The sequence below is a fragment of the Eutrigla gurnardus genome, assembly GCF_963514095.1.
Source record: "Eutrigla gurnardus genome assembly, chromosome: 15".
NCBI classification, from domain to species: Eukaryota; Metazoa; Chordata; class Actinopteri; order Perciformes; family Triglidae; genus Eutrigla; species Eutrigla gurnardus.
Genome location: NC_139938.1, coordinates 13,361,145 through 13,385,629, shown reverse-complemented (window position 1 = coordinate 13,385,629; position 24,485 = coordinate 13,361,145). Strand labels below are relative to the sequence as shown.

Here is a 24,485-nt window from a genome sequence, read left to right as displayed (position 1 = left end):
CATGCCAGAAATGACGCGGAGGGCCACAACAATAACATCTCTGACAGCAAGGCGCAAACATTTCTTGTTCTGCCAATACTCCCTTTCGTTTTCCGAGTTTTAAATCTGGTGTTTTTTCAGTTAATATACAATAATCCCGTTCTATAATCCTCCCATTACGAACACACCTCCCACTCCTCCTCCTCCTACCGGATACTCACAGTTTAAGGAGGGACTTTGAAAGGCTCTTGAAGGTGTTTTTTGGCAGCTCCCTGATCCTGTTACTGGACAGATTCCTAAACACGGTGAAGGAGAAATGATTTAACAAAAGAAAATGCTAATTCAACAGTCAAATGGTTTTCTAACTCTACTTTCAATAAATCTCCATCCATTAACTCCATAATAAGATAACTCATACCCAGTTTTTATAGACATTTGTGAATTCTTGCATCATTACTGATTTATTTCTTATTAATCATTATAGTGATTCACATTATAATCATTACAGGCTCATTAAAATGAGGCAGTTTAAACATTTAAGATTAAATGAAAGCTTTATGAGCTGAGTAGAGTAGAAAAATGAAAAAATCCATCAAAACCAGATAATTCAATCATTCTAAAACAGACATTTCAATTTCCGACTGAACCCAGTTTGGACTAACAATCTTATTTACATATTCTAATTATTTCCTGATCCAAAGTGAATTCATCGACGTGAACAGATAAAGATGCAGACGCATTACTCACAGCTCAGCCAGTTTAAACAGAGACTCGAACGTGTTTTCAGGAACACTTCTGATCCGGTTGTCCATCAGTAATCTTAAGAGGACAGAGCTGCTGTCAGAAACTGTGTGGAAACGCCCGTTATGCAAATCTCATATGCTGCAGTATCTGAACAGAGGGCAAACAATTCATTCTGATTCTACCTGGGGGGGAAAAAACAGGAGCTTCTGCATTAAAAAAAAATCTGTTTAACCGTCTCCTGCCAATACAAATTCACTTTTTCACACTCAGACGCTCCCCAGAACTACAGAACAACGCTGAAGCAGATGGCAGGTAAATGCCCTGCTCAACCACAGGGGCAATAAGGGACAAATGAGTGCTGTTTGTTTACTTCAGCCGGGTCAAACTAAGGAGACTGACGGGATTCAACACCTGAGTACAGAAAGGTTAAGATGGATTGAAAAGCTGCACACTGCAAACTTCAAAAGCTCTCTAAATGCAATGGAAATATGCCTTATGACTCTAGACTCCTAAAAGGGATTGTGTTTCATCCTTTTGTACTTTCATTATATTGAAAAGTAAAGTGGGATACTCACAGAACTTCAAGTTTGCTGCAGGACTTCAAAATAGAGTGGTTGAGAGTTTGAATCTGGTTTCCCTCAAGATCCCTGAGAGCAGAAAAAAATAAATAAATAAATAAAAACAGGGAACGTAACCCTCTTGGCATCTCTGTCTACCATCTGTTTTTACATACGCATACAAGCACATCTGTCTGGTCAATTATTTACGCATCAACTTAATCACACACACACGCACACACACACACACACACACACACACACACACACACACACACACACACACACACACACACACACACACACACACAGGTACACTGTCAGAGCAGACCTACAGCCAGTCCAAAACAGGCATGTGTTGACAGAAGCTCGGGTGTGGGAGCTGCTGCAGTGAGGTGCCCACCATGGATCTGATGAAGGGAAGGAGAACATGATGTTATTGCTATTGTTGTTGACATCCTTGTTGCGAAACAACTGATGAGCATAAGTGAACAAAATTAGGAACAGAAAGTGCAACAGGGAATGAATTGTCACATACGATTGATCTCACTGAATGCAATCTTGCACATCTATTTAACTTCAAACACCAACTAAATTTAACAAGCTTAACACATGAATGTCATTAAACCAGTGTCCTGCAGAAACTGGTATCCGTAGTTATAATATTAGCTGAATGTCTGAGTCATCTGTGACTTCAATGTTGGCAACCAATCAGCAAAATTTGCAAAAGGCAAAAAGTAAAAACTTGTTTTAGAAAGTTCATATTTCCTTTTAGTATTTTGTGTTTTCTGTTAATTGCATATGCGTCACTCTAAATCTTTGATATGGTTAGCGTGGTTACAAATATGGTATTTAAACGATATTTGCTCAAACCTATGAACGAACATTAGCTAAATCAAATAAATTGTTCACTGGAATGGTGCAATGAAACCAACAGAATTGTTTGGCTGGGAGGTAGGAAATCCATCTAAAAGCCATTGCTTTGAAAAACCGTCAATTAACAGAACATTTATAGTCAATGGGGGAAAACAATAAAACCCTCTCAGTCAGAGTCTTTAAACTGACTTTTTTTTTAAACTAAAAGTTTTCAAACTGGGAGGATGTGAGGAGAGATGGAGCAGAGACAGGTCACTTCTTAGTGTGTTTTATCAAAGGCTTATCTTTCAAGCCAAAAAACTGACAATTTTTAAATGGATCCATGTTGTGAACAGAAAAGAAACCAGTCAAGCAGAGAGATGGACTGTGAAGCCGAGGACGGGGGGCTCTCCCAGTCCTGACGGCTGATCCAAGACAAGACAGTAAAGCCTGAGAGAGACTGGATGAGCAGGAGGAAAGTGACAAAGACGAGAGATATGAGAATAAAAGGGAAAGACAGAGACGTGACCAAGGATGAGAACAAGCACCGTGTGAATCCAACAGACTGTCATTATTCATCTGTTTGTTGATTTCAGATTTGAAAACTTTCTGTTTTCAAATGCTCTATCAATATATTTGACATATTATTTACTTGTCAGAACATTTCAGTCTCTGTTTTTCCTGGTTGGACTCTCCATCGCCGTCACTGAGAACGTCTGAATTAAGAACACAATCAAATTGCCCGGAGATATGATTATTTTGACATCCGTTCTCAGACTCCCCTGAGTCCTTCAATACTCCTCCACCATCAGAATACAAAGACATGACTAAGAACGAAATCAGGTGTGAAATGTATATTCTGAGTGGAAATTTGATGAGCAGAAAAAGCTCTTTGTCTCCTCTGGCAGAAAATGAGATCCTCCATGTCATGTCAGCTTGTCGGGGATGGGGACTAAATAACGCTGGGTAGCTATATTCATTCCTCTTACCTCAAGATATCTGAATGAAAATGGTTTCCATGGTAACCATGCTCTCCCCTTTATAGACTTTCCATGTTATTTGTGTGTTCTCTAATAAAATTGTAGCCTCCTGAAACATTACAACCACAAACTATAAACCTGAGGATATCTTATACGTCCTTAAATCTCATAAATCTCCAAATATCAAACTTTTTTGAAACCAAATCACTGAGCAACTTTTTCTATCTTTCTGCAAGGTCTTGGTGTGTTATTTTATTTTGGAGGGATTTTGATAAATCAATCAATTCTGGAGTGGAAAAAGGGGTTAAATTTAGCACCAAGTCAATGTGGAAAATACAGTATTAACCCAAAAATGACTGCAACAATTTAGCATAAGACATAAGTGAAGATGAGAAAGGCTATCATACCTCAATCATCTTGCTCTAAACCAGTATGCACTTCCACAACTGAATTTGAAATCAATGTTCAGGTTTCTATTTTTCTGATGATGTTGACCACTCCTATGCGACATAGATTGAAGACTCCCATTGAGAAATAAGTCAATATGAAAAAGGAAACACTCACAGGTACATGAGAGACTGGAGCCCGATGAAAGTGTCCTGGGACAAGCTGCTTAGTGGGTTATGATCCAACATCCTGGCACAGAGAAACATGGTTATTCATTGTTATTCAAAGAATAGTTGGGAAAATATGTTTAATTGCTTTCTTACTAAGAATTAAACAAGAAGAGTAATGCCACTCTAGTGTCTTCATGCTTAATATGCAGCCTGCATGTGTTTAGTTCAGCACACAGAAAACAGAGGAAAATACCCGTCACCCATTAGTTACAGTTTTGAAGTTTGGCATTTTGGCAGCGCGGTCACAGCCTGGAATGGTTTGAATGATTACTTCTTACTTTTGCTTCATGGTGACTCAAACTTGATTTCACGGAGAAAATAAGACGAGGCACACAGCTGTACAAAATGTACAGTCCTCAGGGAGACAAATGAATACAACTGCAACCCAGATGATTCTTAAGTGAATCAAGGGGATTTGTTTTAGGACCCTAAACCACAAACCAAAGTCTGTGGATAAAGATAGTGTACTTCTGACTTTAATAAAAACCAGACTACACAAAATAGAGCAGGGATACCCCATACAGACACACTACTGGGCTGTGTGTGTGTGTGTGTGTGTGTGTGTGTGTGTGTGTGTGTGTGTGTGTGTGTGTGTGTGTGTGTGTGTGTGTGTGTGTGTGTGTGTGTGTGTGTGTGTGTGTGTGTGTGTTACTCACAGCCACTCTAACTGATTGAGATCCATGAACACACCGGGACTAAGGGACTTTATCAAGTTCTCACTGAGAAACCTGATAGAAGGAGTGAGAGGCAGAGAAAGAGGAGTTGATCATCCGACTCTAAAGTATTCGATTTTGAGCAATTAAGCTAGTTTCAGCTTCTCAAATGTGATGTCATTTCTTTGTCATTCATCATAGCAAACTGAATATATTTGGGTTTTGATCAGACGAAACACGAAGCAAGACAAGTTGTGATGGACATTCTTGTTTTGGAAGTTTTTGACAATTCAGAGACTAAATTGAAAAACGAACCAAAAGATAAATCGATAACGGAAAAGGAAGAAAAGAAACAGTTGCTATCTGAGTCTACAGTTACAGACTACGACATAAAACCAATAAAATGTTTTCTGACCTTAAAAAACGTTTTCAAGTAGCCTGGTTTTGGATTGACATTTGGAGACAGCATTTAAGTTAAAGTCTACTTGTGATGCCGGCTTCCTCTTGTTATTGACCTCATGCATTTCCTTTCCTGCGTGTGTCGTCTCAAATGTGCAAAAATACCTCAAAGCCTCTTGCACTATACACTGTCAATGTATAGGTCACGATTTCTTACAAAATAACCCAGAACTGCCCAGTGGAAGATCACCCCATGAATGTAAACCTGTTAAAACCTCATTTGAGCCCGAATTCAGCATTTTATAAATGTTTCACTTTTGTGTTCTTCTGTGAAGATACTTGAATTCCATCTCATGATAAATACAACAAACAAACCGAATCAATTGATTATATCCTGCCTTTGATTTCTTGGTTTTACTCCTCACATATGGGAAGGTTAGGGAGAAAGTCAGCAGGAAGGAAAATAACGTATAATTGTTTCAGAAGGTCATTAATGAATGAACACTTACAGCCTCTTTAAACTGTGCAGTCCACTGAAGGCGTGTTTGGCTACGAACTGGAGGCTGTTGTTTTGCAGAAAGCTGGAAACAGAAATAAATCAGAATAATGTATTGTGCACACACACACTTGACTTGAATAGAAAGTCAAAGTAAAAGTGATTCGTTAGATCAAAATCCCCATCATCATTCGCTGCACTATCATTTCCCTTTTTACACTTTAGCCGCCGCTCGGATGCAAATTATGACCCTTAACAACACAGTGATGACAAGCTGGCAAATTACTGACCTTTCGTCTGTAATTAAAGTCTAGAAATGCGTAACTGTCTGCAACCTTTTAAGGCAGTGAAAATGTATGCAAATGCTTTGTTCCCTTCCATGATTCTGCAGAAGAGACCAGTGTGATGAAAACTATTTGTAGTTACATGTCACGGCACACTTTGGTACTGCTATAATCAACACAGTTGCCCTGCATATTTTCTTGTTTTACAAGATGTATGTCTTATTGTGCATTGTCCCTGTCTCAAAATAAAATAAATTACAAATTACAAAGAATTGTATAAAAGGAAACTACTATACTAATAAAAACTTTTTTCTCTATGTGCCACTTTACATATTTTTGGACAAACTTTTATATTCCAGCAAAATAGTTGTGCTTTCTGCTCAAACATTCATTCATGTAAATAATGAGTAAACCAACCAATATATGAGAGTATGTGGAACGCAGGATGAAAATACTCACAGTCTCTCTAGAGAAGAGTATTCTGCAAAAACAAAATCAGACAACACTCGGATCCTATTGCTCTTCAGAGACCTGTAAAAAAAAAGAAAAAAGAAACATGACATGCCAGTTAGAAGAACTCAACTGCTGCCATTATATTCTCAAATGGCTTTAAAATAGTTGGTGTCATTCCCACAAAAACAGAAGCACAATGAAAAAAACTAACCGAAAACACAAAGTTAAAACTACAACAAATCCATCTGATATGTGTTTACAGTACGTGTGATCTCAGCGTGGTCAGTGTTGCCACTATGTGGGTGTTTAGATGTCAGAAAAATCGCTTTGGGGCTCCCAGCTCAAACTGTGCTCTTGGCTCGTGGCGGGCTTAGCCACATTTCAATAATAAATCAAAGTTTGGGCAGAAAAAGGTTAGGAGTAAAAGATGGAATTAATCCTGTGTCTACTGGAGCTTGAAAAATGTTTGGTTGAGGCGAGAATAAAGAAAGTTGCAGCATTTCTTTTTATAAGAATATAAAACCTGACCGCCTGTTGTGGTTGGCTCCAGAGCTCTGTCTGTGCAGGCCGATGGATCAGTAGAGAGAAAACAGGAGGAAAAATTAAAGGAAAGATAATAAGCAAAGATAAAGAATTTTAGGCCTGTTCTTTCTTAGAAAAGGGCAATCTTTAAAAGATAGATTTATTATTTATAAATTTAGGGAAACGGAGCCATTATCAGTGTGAGGGACTCCAAGCTGAGGTAGAGAGGAATGATGGGATGCTACAGAATGTGATAACATCAAAAATTGAAAAAAAAATATCCACTCATCCATTAGTGTGACTCCTCAAGCGGGTGTGGATGATGATTGATGGAAAACATGTCTGCAATGATTTATTAACTCAAGAGTGGTGTGACTTCTTGTTCCTCTTTACTCAGAGGAAAAGAAAACCTCTGCTCTGAGGAACATGAGGAGACTGTACTTAACTAATCCAATGAAATGAAAGAGATAAATGGGACAATGAGTGAATGAATAAACAATATAACTGAATGTGCAGCGGAACAAATGACATAATGAGACAATTTACTGCTGGAAGGCTGAAACCTGGTTAGATTATGGTGCTGAAATTGAGCAAAATCGGCTTATGCATTTGAGTTGAGGAGCTAGTTTAAATGAATAGTTTGACATGTTTCTGAAATCAGAGATGTTTTTTCACAGCAGGCATTTTGTTCTTCTCACAGAACTCCTTCCAGGGTACTGGTATGGTGTTTGCTGGCTCGCTTGCATGGATTACTGAGACACTTGATGGGACTGAGCCATCGTTAAAAAAAAATGCGGTTTCACCTGCCTGTGTTTTTTCCACTGAGTCAATCATGGCGTACCAAATCGCAAACTATACACTGCAGCTGCCCTCAGAAAGCACACACTGTTGCTTGCACTCTGCCTTCCAGCACTTTTGGATGGCATTTAATCCGCACGCAAAATAAGATGGATTGGGGCGGCCGGTGGCGCGGTGGTTAGGGCAGCCGCCCCATGTACAGAGGCTCAACGTCCTCAACGCGGTGGTCCCGGGTTCTATTCGTGGTGTTTCCACACTGTCTAAATAAAATAATAAAAAAGGCTTGAACAGCGCTCTAGCTGAAAAAATTATCGGAAAAAAAATAAGATGGATTGAGTATTAGACACTGACAAACCAAAAAAAATAGCTAAAATAGCTTCGTTAATAAATGAGATGAATGAAGACTTCTCACTTTGCACTCAAATTGGTCACAAGGATAGAAGCGTACACACACACACACACAGAGAGTCGTCTCAATCAGAAGACACTTACAGCCATGTAACATTCGGAGAGAGAAGAGGAACATCCTGCAGGTTGACCTCCACACACTCAACATCTGTCTGTATGCAGTCACAACTGTCTGGATACTCCTGCAAGACTACAATGGTTGAAATTATTAGCAGCCACAATGTGATTCCTGATGATCTTCACATTTACTCGACAGCCCTGAAGCATGTCCCTAACATACATTATACACACAGGCTCAAAGGAAACACTAATAAGGCACACTTACAGCACCCATTGAGGAAGAACTGGTCCATTTTACTGGCATCTTGTAGCGTTTGGCCGAATAAGTCTGCCCATCCGATGTTGTCCCCTGCGAAGCCAAACAAGGAGCAGTAAGGATCGGTACACCAACAGGAGAGGATCGCACAGAGATGATTGCGACATAACGTCGTGGTGGCACATAATGTGTAAAATGACATGCCGCCTCTTGGTTGGATTATAATAATCTGTCACAGTATTGCATGAGATTGGTCTGTCTCCTCCAAAATAAATATGGTTAAGCAGCACAAACCACAGACCTTGTGGAATTTAAATAACAATATCCAATAACTCAGAATGAAGATCTCCCACTTCTTAGTCATTTACCTTTTGTGCCTGTAACCTAGCAACCTATCGATGGCAATGTATTAGACCACAAAAAACTTCAGACGTTTCAAGTGTGAGTTATCGAGGCATTATAGGCACAATGTTCATAAATTTACTTAACAGCTGTTCAGGGTGGAGATTTAAATTTGAATATGATACTGGGTAGTTTAATGTATAATAATGCATCATATTGGAATTGTTATATTTTTACATTCAAACCAGTTACATTTATCTGTCAGGTAACTTAGTACAAAGTGTTCCTCTGACATTTTAAATGCTCCGGAGGATCATCATTCAACTTTTCATACGTAGACATCATAATAAATCCATAGCTGTTCGGGACTCTAACTTCTGATGATGTGAACGGGCCCGGCATCAGCTACTACTAATAATATCTGAATGAGGCCCAGATGAGCCGCAGATGTCGGTCAGTGAAAGGCAGATTTTGCACCCGCAGCATAAACCAGAGCCAACTGGAGCTGTCAAACATCTCTGACAGGACGCCAGTACACTCATACACACCGACCACAGCTTACTGTCGGCCACCATTCAAATCCCTGATGCTGCACCAGGAGCTGGAAGTGAACAAAGCAGCTTCGGAGAGTCACTGGTGACAAGCAGATGTGATTGAGGGATGTTTTTCTATGCTGTTAAAAAGCCATTTAGGGATATTTTCTCTGTGATTTATAGAAAATAAACCATCTATAATAGTTCATATCTAATCATTAATATCAACTGTGCAACTGACATTTATCACATTAAACACATGGTGCACGAATGTTATACACTTCCTGTCACCGTCTCATAGAAAACGACTTCAAGCTGCCTTGTGGTGGGACGGGACCACCAGCAGTAAAAAAGCATCGTCAATGAAGTCTGGTAGGCTAATTAGTTCCTAGAGAGAGAGCTACCGTGTGTGATCTATTTAAATGTTTGTGTGGATCCTTATTCCTTGTATTTACACTGTAGTGTGTATTTGAGAGCGAGCGTAGCAGCTGAACTCAGGATGGATCTGAGAAATAACAGCTTGGGGAGGTTTCCCAGGGAGATTGATTGGAGAATTATATGAGGAAGAGAGGAGAGCAGAGCGCACTTAGCTAAATTGTTGCTACTGAACATAGTTTAGAGGGGTAGATTGTTGGTTATGTTGTTTGGTTATAATTTATTATGAAGAAAACATCTGTTTTCAATTTGGATTTGTAAAGATTTGTTGATTTAAATGGTTATTCTGCCCTCGCGATTAGAGACAGACAGGTAACCAGTCTATCACAGGGAGACATGTAGAGACAGACAGGTAACCAGTCTATCACAGGGCTGACATGTAGAGACAGACAGGTAACCAGTCTATCAGGGCCGACATGTAGAGACAGACAGGTAACCAGTCTATCACAGGGCTGACATGTAGAGACAGACAGGTAACCAGTCTATCAGGGCCGACATGTAGAGACAGACAGGTAACCAGTCTATAACAGGGCTGACATGTAGAGACAGACAGGTAACCAGTCTATCAGGGCCGACATGTAGAGACAGACAGGTAACCAGTCTATCACAGGGCTGACATGTAGAGACAGACAGGTAACCAGTCTATCAGGGCCGACATGTAGAGACAGACAGGTAACCAGTCTATAACAGGGCTGACATGTAGAGACAGACAGGTAACCAGTCTATCAGGGCCGACATGTAGAGACAGACAGGTAACCAGTCTATAACAGGGCTGACATGTAGAGACAGACAGGTAACCAGTCTATCACAGGGCTGACATGTAGAGACAGACAGGTAACCAGTCTATCACAGGGCTGACACGTAGAGACAGACAGGTAACCAGTCTATCACAGGGCCGACATGTAGAGACAGACAGGTAACCAGTCTATCACAGGGCTGACATGTAGAGATAGACAGGTAACCAGTCTATCACAGGGCTGACATGTAGAGACAGACAGGTAACCAGTCTATCACAGGCCTGACACGTAGAGACAGACAGGTAACCAGTCTATCACAGGGCCGACACGTAGAGACAGACAGGTAACCAGTCTATCACAGGGCCGACACGTAGAGACAGACAGGTAACCAGTCTATCACAGGGCCGACACGTAGAGACAGACAGGTAACCAGTCTATCACAGGGCTGACATGTAGAGACAGACAGATCCTGCATGTCTTTGGACTGGGAGGAAGCCGGAGAACCCGGAGAGAACCCACGCTCACACGGGGAGAACATGCAAACTCCACACAGAAGGAACCCGAACCGGGAATTGAACCCGGGACCCTCTCAGTGCTACCCAGTACACCACCATGCAGCCCCAACACAGATCCATGTATGAAATTAACTTGTGTAAACAGTAAACTATTAAATGTCCATGAACTTTAACAGCTTCTCTTCACAGGTGACATGACAGGTGAGTAGTGTTAGAATCTAAATAGGGTCAACAAGGTGTTTGTATCTTGTATAGACCACTACAGCATGCATAGTGTGACATTGTTCTCTTTGTTGCTTGTTGTTGCGATGAATGTAGATGTAGTGAATATTAAAGGTAACAGTCTCGTGCTGTGGGAGGTCCATTCTAAGGTGAGTCTTCCTTCTCAAACTCATTCCAGCAGCGTTGCAGGACATGGAGGATGGATACGGGGAGAAGTAATTGGGCAGAGAGTGGCTTTCTGGTTGGAGGCAGGAAGGCACAACCAAGACTAATTTGTACTTCTTCTTGATCGAGCCGATACGGAAAAAAATATATATTTTTACCCTGCAGAAAATAAAATGTTTTTCAAAATTGCAAGCTTTAATCAGATTGATGAAATGATTCTGATCCAGGCCTCCAGTGATGGATGATGAATGCAGGATGTAAGGAATATTAAAAATAAAGCTGATACACAGATGTGAGATGTGAGAGCGGTACCCTTCTTCTCATAACTCTCGGCAAGAAAGTAAATGAATATGAAATGATTCAAGTTTAATATAATCACTACAACGGTTGACACACTTGTGGGATTATCCAGCAGATTAGGATCTTGATCTTGAATGAGGAAGATGTGTTTTTGATATATTCCATTTTACTTTTGTGTATCCCATGTGTTTTCTGATGCTGCCTCGGCTGTCGGCAGCTTCTCCATTTCACTGTTAAGTGTGGAGAAGATAGAAACATCTGTTTGTTTTTGACCACAACAAGGGAACAGTGTTTGCACTCACGTCACATTAAGCATTGCTCATCGCATCAAGTGGCTCTGTAGCTCAATTATTCTGATGAAACCATCTGGCTTTTTAATAATGAAGACATTTGGAGTATTAAAGCATTCTGGCATTTGTGCTTAAGAGCGAGCCAAGTGAAAATCTGAAACAGTCTCCTCTCCTCCTTGGCTAAATGTAGCAGGACACGATGCCTGGTGGCAGCACGTTACACGTTGCATGCAGGCGCCTTCCGTTACTAAACAAGCATGCCATTCTCAATTCCTTATCATGTTTAACATTTCAGTTGCAGGGCTGTCACGGTTTACGTAAGTACGCTTTGTTATAAAGAAAACTCATCTGACATCTGGGACCAGAATGACTCCAGCGGTACGTTTTTCAAATAAACTGTCGGAATCCACTGACAAACTGTTCACTGAGAATGGAGGGAAGCACAACTGTGATCAGAGGATGTGACTCTGACTTTAATCACAACTGTCGCCAAATCTGGATGTCGGCTGGGATTCAGTAGGAACTGTTACATCTCCACACGGCTGCTAAACCACTTGCAACGTTCCTGCTTTACATTTTTTAGCTAATTTCCACTCGCTTGCCGGATCCCCACTGAACATTCACCTGCACAGTTTAACAGAAAGTGATCAAAAACCTACTTTTTCCTCCAGCTTAGAGATTTCACATTCATAGAAATTTAATTAATGACTTGATTCCCTCCTCTCGGCTACTCACTTGCAAAGGACATCATCAACACTGCTCATTTTTTCTTCCTGCTGATCCCTCATAAGAAAATGCATGTGATGCATGAAGTATATTTGAAACCGTCATCCTTATTGAGAGATGTAGAGCTCGTATTTTTGGTACTGTCTCGAGGACTCTCAGTCATCCTGCATATTATGACGAGGCGTCTTTGTCATGTATGACCCTTCTATGACTCGATATAAAACACACTTACCGCAGCGCCGCTCGTCAGCTCCATTGGGACAGTCTTTGTGTCCGTTACACTGCAAAGCCTGCGGGAGGCACTCGCTCATGTTCCCGCAGGGGAACTGGCCGAGGGGACATCGAGCATCTACTTCCAGCCTGTTGGCCAGCAGTGCTGAGGGAGAGACACGGGAAAGAAGGTGAGATAACAGGGGTCATTCTCACAATTAGCACCACATTTCAGCCCCTGTTAGAAATATCAGGGGTGAGTGTGTAATGTTAAAGGCCAAATCTCAACGATATTGCAAGTAAAAGCAGGCAGTAGCATTTTAATGATCTTAAGTCAAGGATTAAATATTTAATATATTAAAGAAACTACTGCTGTTGTGTCACATGTGTGGCGTCGGTTTGATTGCTGCAGGTAAGGAACTGCACACTTAAACATGTTTTAAGAGCTGTAAACCAAATGACGTGCCTTCACTGCGATGAAACACAGCGGTGCTTAATATTTCGATTTATTTCCAAATGTATAAATAAATCTGCATTTCATGAGTTCTAAACTCAAACTCATAAACTCATGTTGCCATACTGTCGTTTTAACTTTGCAGGATGATGATAGCAAAGTCAATTGGTTGGGTTTTATTATTTATAGTCATTTATAGCTTCATTTAATGACTTAATGTCTCACATCTTTACTCCCCCCCAAGACTCTAAAGCTGTAAAGTTTTATATTGAAATCTATTCTGCTCTTGTCTATGAAACAATTCATGGATGCAGATTGAATTGTTTCTGAACATTCAGGGCGCACTCACACCAGGGCCATTTGACCCGACGGCATGATTAACCCCCCCCCCCCCCCCCTCTGCCGGCTTGCACTCACACTGCTCCAGCCCAAACGGGCCGAGTCCCATTGCCTCTCATACATACGTCATCACGTCGTAATACGACACACGCATGGCTTGATGTTGTTTTCAAGAAGCACCGTCTCAAGTCAAGAGAGAACAACACAGAGAACCTGACGGAACCTTTACTGACAAGTCACATCTCACGGCCTGCATCAGCGCATGTGAGCGTGAGTTTGCTTCCTACCAAGCAGACCAAGTTGGAATTTTTCTCTTTCTCCTCTTTTCACAGACAGAAGTCTCCTCTCTCTCCTGGGATCCCGCCTGAACAAACGGTCTCACCACCTCCCTCTTTCTCCTGGGATTTGGACCACAGGTCTCAAGTCCCCAAGCAGCGCCCTCACTACAGCCAACAAGCTTCTGCAACAAAATCAAGAATTCCTAGTCGAGACTAGAACTTCCTCCGTCCACAAGTCAAAGGACAGCAACTTTCCTTCACAGGAACCTGAAGACAGCAACCTTTCTTCAGAAGAACAACCAACCCTTCTTCAAGGACTCTTTTACTTTTTAATATAGTTTTTATCAGAAACCAGCAGACAAAATTGTGTTGTCAATGGGCAATTCTCTAATGACATCACAAACATATTTTCTAGGGAAAATACAAGTTTAAAATGCAGAAATGCAGCATTTTTTTTACTTATTTGTAGGAACATATTTGTACACTATGCCCTTTGTCTTGAACCTTATAATTCTATGTAATAAAGAGCTGATCCACAACGTAACTCAGGAGTTTTATATTCCCATAGAGGTACTCACAGTCTTGTTTTCTTTTTCTATTCATGAATCTTAGCCTCTGTGTGTGATTTAAAGCTGCCATTTTTGCACTCGCAATGCTGGAATTTGTAACATTTCAGGAAACATCCGAAACAACAACACAGGAGATGCAGCTAACATGTTTGAGTGAACAGCAGCCCCTACAGGAAAGGCTACACACTAATGGTTAACAAGGAGGCAGATGGGAAGGATCACGGCTGATTAGAGGCCACAGGTGTGCAGGATGGGGCGGCACGCTGAGGGCACCTGGTGGACAGGTGAAGAATAGTCACAGCCTTTTGTATGTGACAGGTTGTTGAATACACATCTACATTAACCTTGAATGAGACAATTATAATGCACATTTTCTTTAATTTATGCCAAATGTGTACAGGAAGTACTCACAAACCACTTAACTGACAAAATCACCAGTTCTAACAAAGAAAGTCAGAAGTGTTCCGTAGTTCGTGTTTGGTCTCTGGTTTATGGGACCTCAGTGGACAGTGGTTATTATTACAGTACGGTAATGTGTCGACCACAGTGGGTGGCTAGAGTTCCCCTGAACACAAAGTCCTCATGACATTTAAAAAGTCAAAGCAGGTCTCCGGGAAGTTGCAACATCTAAATCAACCTTTGAAATGTTCTACATCTTGTGACTCGTGTCCTTTTTTAATCTCTCTTCCCTCAGCGACTCCCTTCAGTCTCGTTGATCTCTGTTTTTATTCTTTATCCATTCCAACATACACGTATTGAGTAACGCGGCAGGAGTAACAAATAAGATTGTCGCGGCCCGGTGATCACGGCATCCACAGTATAACCCTTTAATTCATTCACATGAACACACACTCACATTTAGATCCATGGAGATTTGACTTGAGATGTGCCTGCAGGACTGGGAAGCAATAAAAAGAGATGACATGCTACGAATGAAAACACACTGCAAAGAACACTGAGCACTGAGGCGCTGCAGAACAGAGAAACAAGTTCAATCCAAACTGTTTCCCTCCCCTGAAATATGACACATCAGCCCAAAAAAAGTGTCACTTTTTCAGTTACTATTGTTGGGTGTTGAGAAGCAAGTTATTATTCATCTTTTTTGTGTATTTGCTATTCATAGTCGTGGAGCTGGAGCCAGTCTCCATCAATCCATTTGTTACACCATAACACATACTACACATTTGATTGACTTGTAGAGTTAAATAAACATTAATATTAATGCATTTCAAAATGTCATATGGGATTTGACATCAAACACAGAGCAAATGCTGATACTAAGTTTGGCTGATGTCCTCCCAGTTCACCTCATTTGAATGCAAACAGAACAGAGTCAGCACTTTACCTAGAATCAATGTTTAATTTTCACGCCCAATGTGCTGAAGAACTGAGCCAACGCCAACAACAATATGCGGGAATTTAGGAGTTGTCTCAGTTCAAGTCAAGTCAACACACTGAATAGACAAAACAAAGTGCAGTACTTTTTAATAGGTCGTCTGCAGGGAAATGGACAAATTAGTCAAAGGAAGGCACAACGACTGAAACGAGAACAAACACTTCAGTGAACGTTGTTTGGCCGAGATGGAAAAATACCTGCGCTGTCCAAACAGAGTGAAAAAAAACAAAAAATTGATTTTTTCAGGGAATATTTTTTGTTTTGTCTTGAAACACAATGAAATAAATGTGGAACCTGCCTTACGGCTCAACCTTCCTTTCCTGTGAAGTGTGGCTCATGTATGTGATAGAAAAATAAATAAATCAATTAACAAAATCTTGAAACGCTACTCTTCATCCATTAGAGCCAGAAGCTGAGTTGCATTGAGGACCTTTTCAGCTTTTCTGCGTTTTTCTCTTTCCTTTAGTTTGTCATATAGTTGGTTGTATGAAAGGTGTCTAGGGTGTCAATGCTTACTCAAAGTTACTCTCCCACACAGTAACTCTGATCCCAAACGGCTTAAAATCTTGACTTTTCTATCAGACATCAAGTATAATTGCAAAATAACTGCCCCGCCACTAGTTTGGCATGTCCTCGAACAAAGTAAGTAAGAGTGGAGGTGACTATAGAGTCGCCATGTTGAGAAGACGCTGCTTTCTGCTGTGAATTTTACAATTACAAGTAATTTCCTTTGTAGGGACTTCCAAAGGGAAAGGAGGTTAAAGAACAAGTGGCTGAAATATGGTAAGGGCATGTGAGGTTTCTGACCAAACATACTTAGTGGTTGACCAATCGCAACAAGTAGGCCAGCTAACTAATTAGATCAATCTGGGCTTGAACGGGTAAGAAAAGCTGCTGCTGAGCAATTATTTTCTTTATGTGTTGGTGGCTGACAAAACAGTTGAAGTGGGTGTGTCAGGTGCTTTGTATTCTGTTTATTTGGGTATAATAAACAGATCTGTAACCTACTGTTTCACTTGACTTGGAAATATTACATATATTAACTGAACTATTCATTGATCAATTGTAAAAACATTTTAAATATTGAATATCTTTGGAGACTAGCAGTGACCATCAGGGATCCTCTACTCATCTGGATGGCTGACTGAAATCCTCGCTCCGCTGGAATCTGTTGGTGCGTAAAGGGACCCCCTCTCCCTAAAGACGTCGGACAATGCCGGCAACAGCGATGACACTGTCTGAATACATTACCTCCAGTGGTTGAGTTAAAGGGGACATATTATGCAAAACTGACTTTTTCCTTGCTTTAGTTTGTATATTTGCGTATCCGGGGTGTCTCCCGACCCCTTTAACATGAGTTTTGACAACTAAGTCAATATTTAGTAACTGGCAGAGTCAGGAATTTAGTCTCTAAACGAGCCGTTTGGATTTTTACCGTATTGTGACGTCACAATCCGGTCTTTTGCATATTCTTGCATAGTCATTGCATATTCATGGATATCCCCGCCCACATTACGCCGGCTACCTGAACAAGGATCCGCCATTTTTTCTTACTCGCTTCACTTGTACTCGACAGCCTAACCGCCACCATGTACAAGCCGAAAGCCAAGCACTGCTGCTCTGTCATCGGATGCACGGGTCCTCATATGTCGCTACATCGCCTCCCAAACAAAGAGGATTTAAAAGCGAAGTGGCTAAATTTTGTTTACCAGGGAAACGTCCCAGCGTCATTGAGCAAAAATGTCCTGGTCTGTGCGAATCACTTCACATCGGACTGTTTCTCCAACCACGGACAGTATACCGCTGGATTGGCAACAAGACTGCTCCTAAAAGATGGATCCATACCCACTGTCCGTGCCGACGCCACCGATGTTGCAACTGTAAGTATTTACAAAAACAGTATAGTTTGTGTTACTTTGGTCATTTAGCACATGAGCTAATGCTAACCGTCGTGTTAGCCGAATGAGGCTGAGCTAACATTACATGTGAAGTGTTCAACGTTGTGCTTACTGGCAGTCGGATTCACTATAGTGTTAATGTTACCAAACGTTAATTTGTCATATCAGCACTCTTTTAAAACATGACGGTGATTTGAGAAAATGAATTAGGACATCGAGATTGTATCGCTTCGAACCGGCCTTGAACCCCTGCTCGGCCATGAACATGGCGAGGAGACGGGTGAAATGTCTCTGTTGTTCGCGGACAGTGAGCTATTGTTCCGCTGTGAACACGCAGGGAAGATTGTTTTAATTGGTCTTAGTAATTCGCGGACGGTGAGCTACTGTTTCGCCGTGAACACGCAGAGGACACGGTATAAAATGGTCTTTTATTCCCGACAAGCTAGCTATGTTCATTACTTAGCATGTTGTGCTAAATGGCTGTGTGTTTGTTTACATGTAACTACAGCTGTAGCGTTGTCAGGAGTTCACGGACGGTGAGCTACTGTTCCGCCGTGAACACGGAGAGGACACGGTATAAAATTGTCTTTTATTCCCGACCAGTTAGCTATGTTCATTACTTAGCATGTTGTGCTAAATGGCTGTGTGTTTGTTTACATGCAACTACAGCTGTAGCGTTGTCAGGAGTTCACGGACGGTGAGCTACTGTTCCGCCGTGAACACGGAGAGGACACGGTATAAAATGGTCTTTTATTCCCGACCAGTTAGCTATGTTCATTACTTAGCATGTTGTGCTAAATGGCTGTGTGTTTGTTTACATGCAACTACAGCTGTAGCGTTGTCAGGAGTTCACGGACGGTGAGCTACTGTTCCGCCGTGAACACGCAGAGGACACGGTATAAAATGGTCTTTTATTCCCGACCAGTTAGCTATGTTCATTACTTAGCATGTTGTGCTAAAGGACTGTGTTGGCAGTCGAAATAGTTCCTGTGCGTTTGTATACATGTAACTACAGCTCTAGCGTAACCTATTGGCATGAGAGACCAGACATGAGAGCACCAAAGCGTTATCTGCAATAAAGCAGTCACTACTTTGTTTTGTTTCCGGAGACAGGGGCTACCTGCTAGATATCTGCTGTGCTACTATCAGTTATATGCAGGCATGGACACAGAAAAGTTTGCTTCACAAATGTCTATTGCTAATCATCATTTCTGTCTACATATTTTTATTTTTCATGTAACATGAGAAAGCAGACACATAACCTATTGCTTCTTTTTGTGTTTAGACAAGTACAACTGTACAGCAGCCTGTGGTGCATCATGTTGCCTGCCAGACAGACCAACCAGTGACATGCAACGTTGGCACACAGCTTTCCATGAGAACTCTCCAGCCTCACTTCAGAAGCACAGGTTTGTTGCCCAAAAGCATATCATGTCATGTTAGTCACTATGTTTCTATATAGTGTAATTTTAGTTTTACTCTGTTATGAATATGGAGTGGCTAATGAAAAATATATTTTCATCTATCAAAGGCACACAGAAATCAGTGTCCTGTGCTGATGTTGGTGTTGGCACCTCAACCATTGCCTTCTCAACTCGTCAACCATTTTTAACATCAACCCCAATAAAAAGACCAAGTAAAAGGGCTCGCTTGGAACTGGAGGAGGAGGAAGAGGAGAATCCATTGGAGGGTAGTTCATCCATGGAAATTCCCGACCCACAGTTATGTCAGAGTCAGCAGATGTGACGTGAGTTAATAACCTCAGAATTCCTTTTATTCCCTACATGTTTTTACATAATTTGTCTCAAGCTGTGTGGGAGTTACTAATTTCTCTTTTGATTATTTTGTTTTTCTACTAGACTGGAGCCTTCCTGCCCTGTTCATAAGACACCAACGTATATTGTCTATGAAAAGTGTCTGATGGAGCTGTTTGAGGTGTGCCCTGTCTGTCAGCGTGTGTCAGACGTGCAGACAAGAAGGGTCGGCACATTCATCTCTGTAGAACAAACATGCCCACATTGTCAGTTCTTCAGAAAATGGAACAGCCAGCCAATTCTGGGAAGCACACCTGCAGGAAACCTCCAGCTCTCAGCTGCAATATACACCACAGGTGCATCTTTCTTCAAACTTGAAAAGGTAATAGATTTAGTCATCACTATGTAAATGTATTATTTTTGCATATCATATTGCTAAATGTTGTATAGAGCAGTACTTATGACACATCTTGTCTGTCTGTCCTCAGATCTTCCGGGCAATGCAGCTGAAGATGTTTCAGTATGACACATTTAGACGTCATGCACGGACGTTCATAGAGCCTGCAATCATACACACGTGGAAGACTGTGCAGAACGGGATGATGGAGCAGCTTAGTCAACAGGAGAGTGTTATCCTGGGTGGCGACCTAAGGGCTGACTCACCAGGTATACAAGACTCTCTGATAAATTTTACTCTAATGTTTTTGTTTAGAGAGAAGTGTTTACGATGAAGTACAACAAATTGATAGGTAAGATTAAATTTCTGTGATATTCTACATTTATTTTTGAAGGCCACTCTGCCAAGTTTGGCAGTTACTCAATGATGGACCTGAGGAGCAACACTATTGTCGACATACAGCTGGTTCAGGTGAGTGAAATGGTGTGATCTTTATTCAAGATAACTAATCTGTGTTTAATGACTGCTTTTAAGAATCATATATTTAATAGACTTTTGTCCTGTTTTTCTGATCAGAGCAACGAAGTCGGGGGAAGCTACCACATGGAAAAAGAAGGTCTGAAGAGGAGCCTTGCTCTCCTGGAGGCATGTGGTGTTACATTGGACAGCATTGTCACAGACCGTCACCCTCAGATCCAGAAGTTCCTGAGGGAGGCCAATGTGACACAGTACTACGATGTCTGGCACATGGAAAAAGGTAGGGGTACAATCAAGATAAAATGCCCTTGCTCACAGGTCCACACATTATATTATCCTATTATCATAATCACTAATATGTTACATGGGTTAGAGTTATTTTGTAATCAACTTATACTGTTTATCTGAATGTGACAAATATTGTTTTATTAGGACTGTCCAAGAAACTGGTCAAGATAGCCCAGAACAAAGAATGCGAAAAGCTGAAGAAGTGGCTTCGAAGCATAAAGAACCATGTGTACTGGACAGCAGCCTCCTCTACTTCAGGGCCAGAGAGAGTGGCTAAGTGGACCTCCATTCTCAACCATGTCCAAGACATCCACACACATCCAGATCCTGCTTTCCCCCAGTGCTTGCATCCACAGCTTACCTCAAGGGACAAGAGCAAATGGTTGAGAGCAGGTAGATAAAAACAAAATTGTGAATAAAATGTTTTTTTTTAATATCTAAAAGATGTTTAACAGTTTGAATTCATGTGATTTCTTTTTTCCAGGGACACCAGCTTTCTGCAGGTTAGAAAAGGCACTGATTAACAAGAGAATCCTGAGAGATGTTGAAAAGCTCAGCCCTCACTATCAGACCTCATCGCTGGAGGCATTCCACAGTGTCATTTTGCGGTTTGCACCGAAGAATGTTGTCTTCCCATACCTTGGAATGTTATGCAGGTAATAAAACTACCAGTATCTGTTTATTTCATTATAATTTAGTTTGTTTGCTATCTTTCTAACTACTATTTTTCCACCCAAGACTCTACCTGGCTGCCCTGCATTATAATGAAAATGCTGGCCGACCTCAGGCAACATCGACAAGAGGAGAGCTGCTCTACAGAGTCAACTTCCCAAAGTCAAAACGCGGAGAATGCACTGCAAAGCCTGTGAAAGCAGAGCCAACATTCCGTAAGTTTTACAGTCTTTTATTTAAACTCCACAAATAAAAAGTAAACATGAACATACAGGCATATCACAGAATGTTGAAAATAAACACAAACAAATAAAATCTGAATTCTTTTTACATGGTTTTCAAAAGAAATAATAAATAAGGAGAATGTATAAATATGAAGTAATTAGGTGAAATAACAAGAGAAACTTTACACAAGGCTTTTTGGTTCTAGTGCAACTTTCCTGTAAACATACATCTTTGTTTATTGCACTACAGATTACGTTGATGCACTGTTGGACCTCATCTTTGATAAGGTTTTCCAGGACCCTGCCCCATATGTGAACGAGGTGCTGAAGCTTAAAATCCCTGAAGACCTCTCGGCTCAGTTTGACCGACCTGACAAGCTGACCGTTATAGCAGGTTATGTGTCGAGGTTCAACCAAGGACAGGTCTGAACCCAACATACTGTCCTTCTGCATCAGGGAACTCTGCACGAATCCTCAGCACCACGCAGGCGGGCAGCACAACTCTCACTCCCCGGCCCAGAAAGCCCCAGCACCAGCTTACAAAGCTTCTGTAGGCTAGGTATCTATATTGGCTGGACACAATGTAATATAAAGTCAGCACTGAATGTTCACGTCCATGGCAATAAGATACTTTCATTGTTATTATTTTTATATTGATATTGAAGTACAAAGTTCAACTGTTCCACTTCAGTAATTTATCTTCCTATTGTTTTTATTATTTCATATGTCTACACATGTTAACAAATGTACAATAAACAATCTTTACTTACTGTTCTGTGTGTTTTCATTGTTTGATATGTAATTTTCATGTTAACTAGATGGATAGATAGATAGCTAATTAGATATACATTTGTTGATCACAAGCTGGGATCTCAGTAAAAAATAATAAGGATAAACTATAACCATAAACTATAAGCAATGTAAGATAGAGGAAGCACCTACGTACTTTTGAGCATAACATTTTTGCGATAAATTAATAGTATTTATGTGACTGAAAGCTTACTGCACAATTCCCCTGAGACGTAAAGGTCCATAGTCTGCCCGATAAATGTTTAGTGCATTCTGCAGTGAAAATACATTCAGGCAGACAGGTTCGAGGCCAGGATGGTCCACCATGCATGTTGGTGGCTCAGGAAGCTGCTGTAGTCTTCGTGTAACCTATAAATTATGAAAGATAAGTGAGTGACAATGGATGATAGAAAAGAGAGACTGCAAAATTACAACCATGTTTGCACAGTGTTCACACTTACTTGTGATATTTCCATACAGCATATATTCTCAGGTTCTGTAGGCATTTGTTCACAATTGCCACAGGAACACTTATTTTTTTAGCAGAATTGTATTATTGATTGGAAACTACGATAGCTAAGCAATCACGTCGTGTTGTTTCTTTTGTAATATTTATTTAAAGTTTATAAACCGGTATATTTCGAGGTAACAAACTTAACTACTAACCACTGAGAAACATCCATGTTCAATCTTGGCTGCTGACTTTCTTCTGGAGCCTCTTCTTGTTCTGGGTCGGACTCCGGCTCGAACAGGTAAGGTTGCACCGCAGTTTGTTGACCGGCAGCCATTTCTCCCCCGAATCAACCGTTGTTATGGTTACAAAATGGCGTCCTCACGTCTTACGCCCGGCAGGAAGAGGTGGGCGGTGCCAAGACCGTTTGGGCGGCGCACGCAGTAGCTCATTAGCATTTAAAGGGAAAGTCACTGAATCCGGCCGCTGAAAGCAGGGCTGTGAAACTGGTATGTTGAGAACCCTGCTGTGCTCAATCCTTGGGTTTTTTCGACCAAAGCATGTTACTATCATTCCATTTAGACATCAAAGACCCATGTCAACAAGCAGAAATGAGCATAATATGTCTCCTTTAAATGTCCAGAGGGACCCGTCCTCACTGCCATCCCTCCACAAACACTACAAAAACCTCATATCAGTTGTGACTGATCGCTCTGTGATGGATACAACGTCCCTAAAACTGAATTATGCACCTAGTCGCTGTCATGGAAAAATATTTAATTAATTGTGCACAGCTTGCCTGTTCACTTAGATAAAATGTATTCCTTTTTTGTTTATTGTAATGTGGGTGAATTACTGTCTGTAATGCATCTTTTGTGGCTTTTGCTCCGTTCCTTTTATATCTTATCTACTGGTGATTTGTTTCTGCTTTTTTGTGGTTGTTATAATATTTCATATTTTTTTGATGTAAAAAGCAATAAAATCATAAACCTGTGCTTTGGCATGTAGGCTGCATGTTTGCATACCAATGTGCCAACTATCACAACTCATCTGACAGTTTGGAGCAAAGCAACGCCGACAGATCTGTTCTGCCGGGCTCATCGTCTTGGAAATGTGGGTGCAAAACCCTGAGTGAATGTTTTTGACATCTGAAGATGAGTCACAGAGGAAGGAGGTCCATCTGTGCAGCAGAGCGGACACTTCCCCCTAAAATTATTTTCCTGTCCAACTCTTATAACTCAAGTCCTTGTGTGTTGGTGTCCCTGCCAATGGAACTATTTTAACAGAACATGTCCTCACTGTACTGGAGTTAACAGTGATTCATTATCACTATCAACTGCATCACTATTAACATATTGGGAAATAAAACAATAATAATGGGATAAGATACAAGCTGTTATTTTATTTGTAAGAAAAGTCTACATTTTAAAGAAAGTAGTGGTGTCACCTCCTCCCTCCTGTGTCTTACCTCTGATGTCAGCATGGGTCAGGTGGATGAGCAGAATGATGACAGGTACGTCCATCCTGGAGCTCAGAAGTGTTTCGTCCGAACTGCAAAAAAAAGAAAAAGAAAAGAAAAGCCGATAAGACCGATCTGCGATAGCTGTCCCGCCGGTTGACAGGTCAGTCAGTCCACGTGGGTGTCCGATATTTAAGAATGACCGAAAAGGCGAACTAAGCCACCGGATGGATCCAAAGTAGCTGCGTGGTGCGCAAAACCCGGCGACATCCTCTCCACGCTGTCCTGATGGAGACTGTTGAGACTCTCTCTCTCTCTCTCTCTCTCTCTCTCTCTCTCTCTCTCTGTCTCTCTCTCTCTCCCCCCTCTCTTCTTCTTTTTCGCACATCATTTAGTGTGATTGGCCTGCAGAGACTCACTCATGGGCGTCGCTAGACACTTTTTACTGGGGCACGTGCCCCAGTATTGATCTGCGGTGCCCCAATAAAATCTCCCGTTCGAGTT

At 41.2% G+C, this 24,485-nt stretch overlaps 2 protein-coding genes and 3 long non-coding RNA genes across 6 annotated transcripts in view; 4 read left to right on the top strand and 1 right to left on the bottom strand.

Moving 5' to 3' along the window:
* rxfp2a (relaxin family peptide receptor 2a) overlaps positions 1–24,278 on the bottom strand; it is a 31,666-nt gene extending 7,388 nt beyond the window's left edge. Inside the window, exons 1-12 of one of the 2 annotated variants that reach the window (XM_084028568.1) lie at positions 23,991–24,278; positions 12,559–12,702; positions 8,071–8,154; positions 7,830–7,935; positions 6,024–6,095; positions 5,294–5,365; positions 4,389–4,460; positions 3,680–3,751; positions 1,616–1,690; positions 1,299–1,370; positions 727–798; positions 201–275 (exon numbers count right to left, since the gene is read on the bottom strand). In XM_084028568.1, coding sequence (XP_083884694.1) covers positions 201–275; positions 727–798; positions 1,299–1,370; positions 1,616–1,690; positions 3,680–3,751; positions 4,389–4,460; positions 5,294–5,365; positions 6,024–6,095; positions 7,830–7,935; positions 8,071–8,154; positions 12,559–12,702; positions 23,991–24,045 — 971 coding nt within the window. In that variant the 5' untranslated portion in view covers positions 24,046–24,278. The remainder of the gene's footprint in view (positions 1–200; positions 276–726; positions 799–1,298; positions 1,371–1,615; positions 1,691–3,679; positions 3,752–4,388; positions 4,461–5,293; positions 5,366–6,023; positions 6,096–7,829; positions 7,936–8,070; positions 8,155–12,558; positions 12,703–23,990) is intronic. The other variant, XM_084028567.1, reaches the window with a different exon arrangement.
* Positions 16,996–19,180, top strand: LOC311025745. The gene is made up of 3 exons (XR_014598417.1): positions 16,996–17,452; positions 18,756–18,879; positions 19,002–19,180. It is a non-coding gene; the product is annotated as an uncharacterized lncRNA (long non-coding RNA).
* Positions 19,190–19,751, top strand: LOC311025744. The gene is made up of 3 exons (XR_014598416.1): positions 19,190–19,217; positions 19,330–19,606; positions 19,713–19,751. It is a non-coding gene; the product is annotated as an uncharacterized lncRNA (long non-coding RNA).
* On the top strand, positions 19,772–20,787 carry LOC311025274 (uncharacterized protein; the record flags this gene model as incomplete). Its single annotated transcript, XM_084028122.1, has 4 exons — positions 19,772–19,890; positions 20,016–20,092; positions 20,198–20,378; positions 20,531–20,787. Exons 1-4 carry the CDS (start codon positions 19,824–19,826, stop codon positions 20,785–20,787), a joined length of 582 nt encoding a protein of 193 aa, XP_083884248.1. The 5' UTR covers positions 19,772–19,823.
* On the top strand, positions 20,874–22,004 carry LOC311025881. The gene is made up of 3 exons (XR_014598431.1): positions 20,874–21,042; positions 21,125–21,273; positions 21,533–22,004. It is a non-coding gene; the product is annotated as an uncharacterized lncRNA (long non-coding RNA).
* Positions 24,279–24,485: the final 207 nt, after the last annotated feature.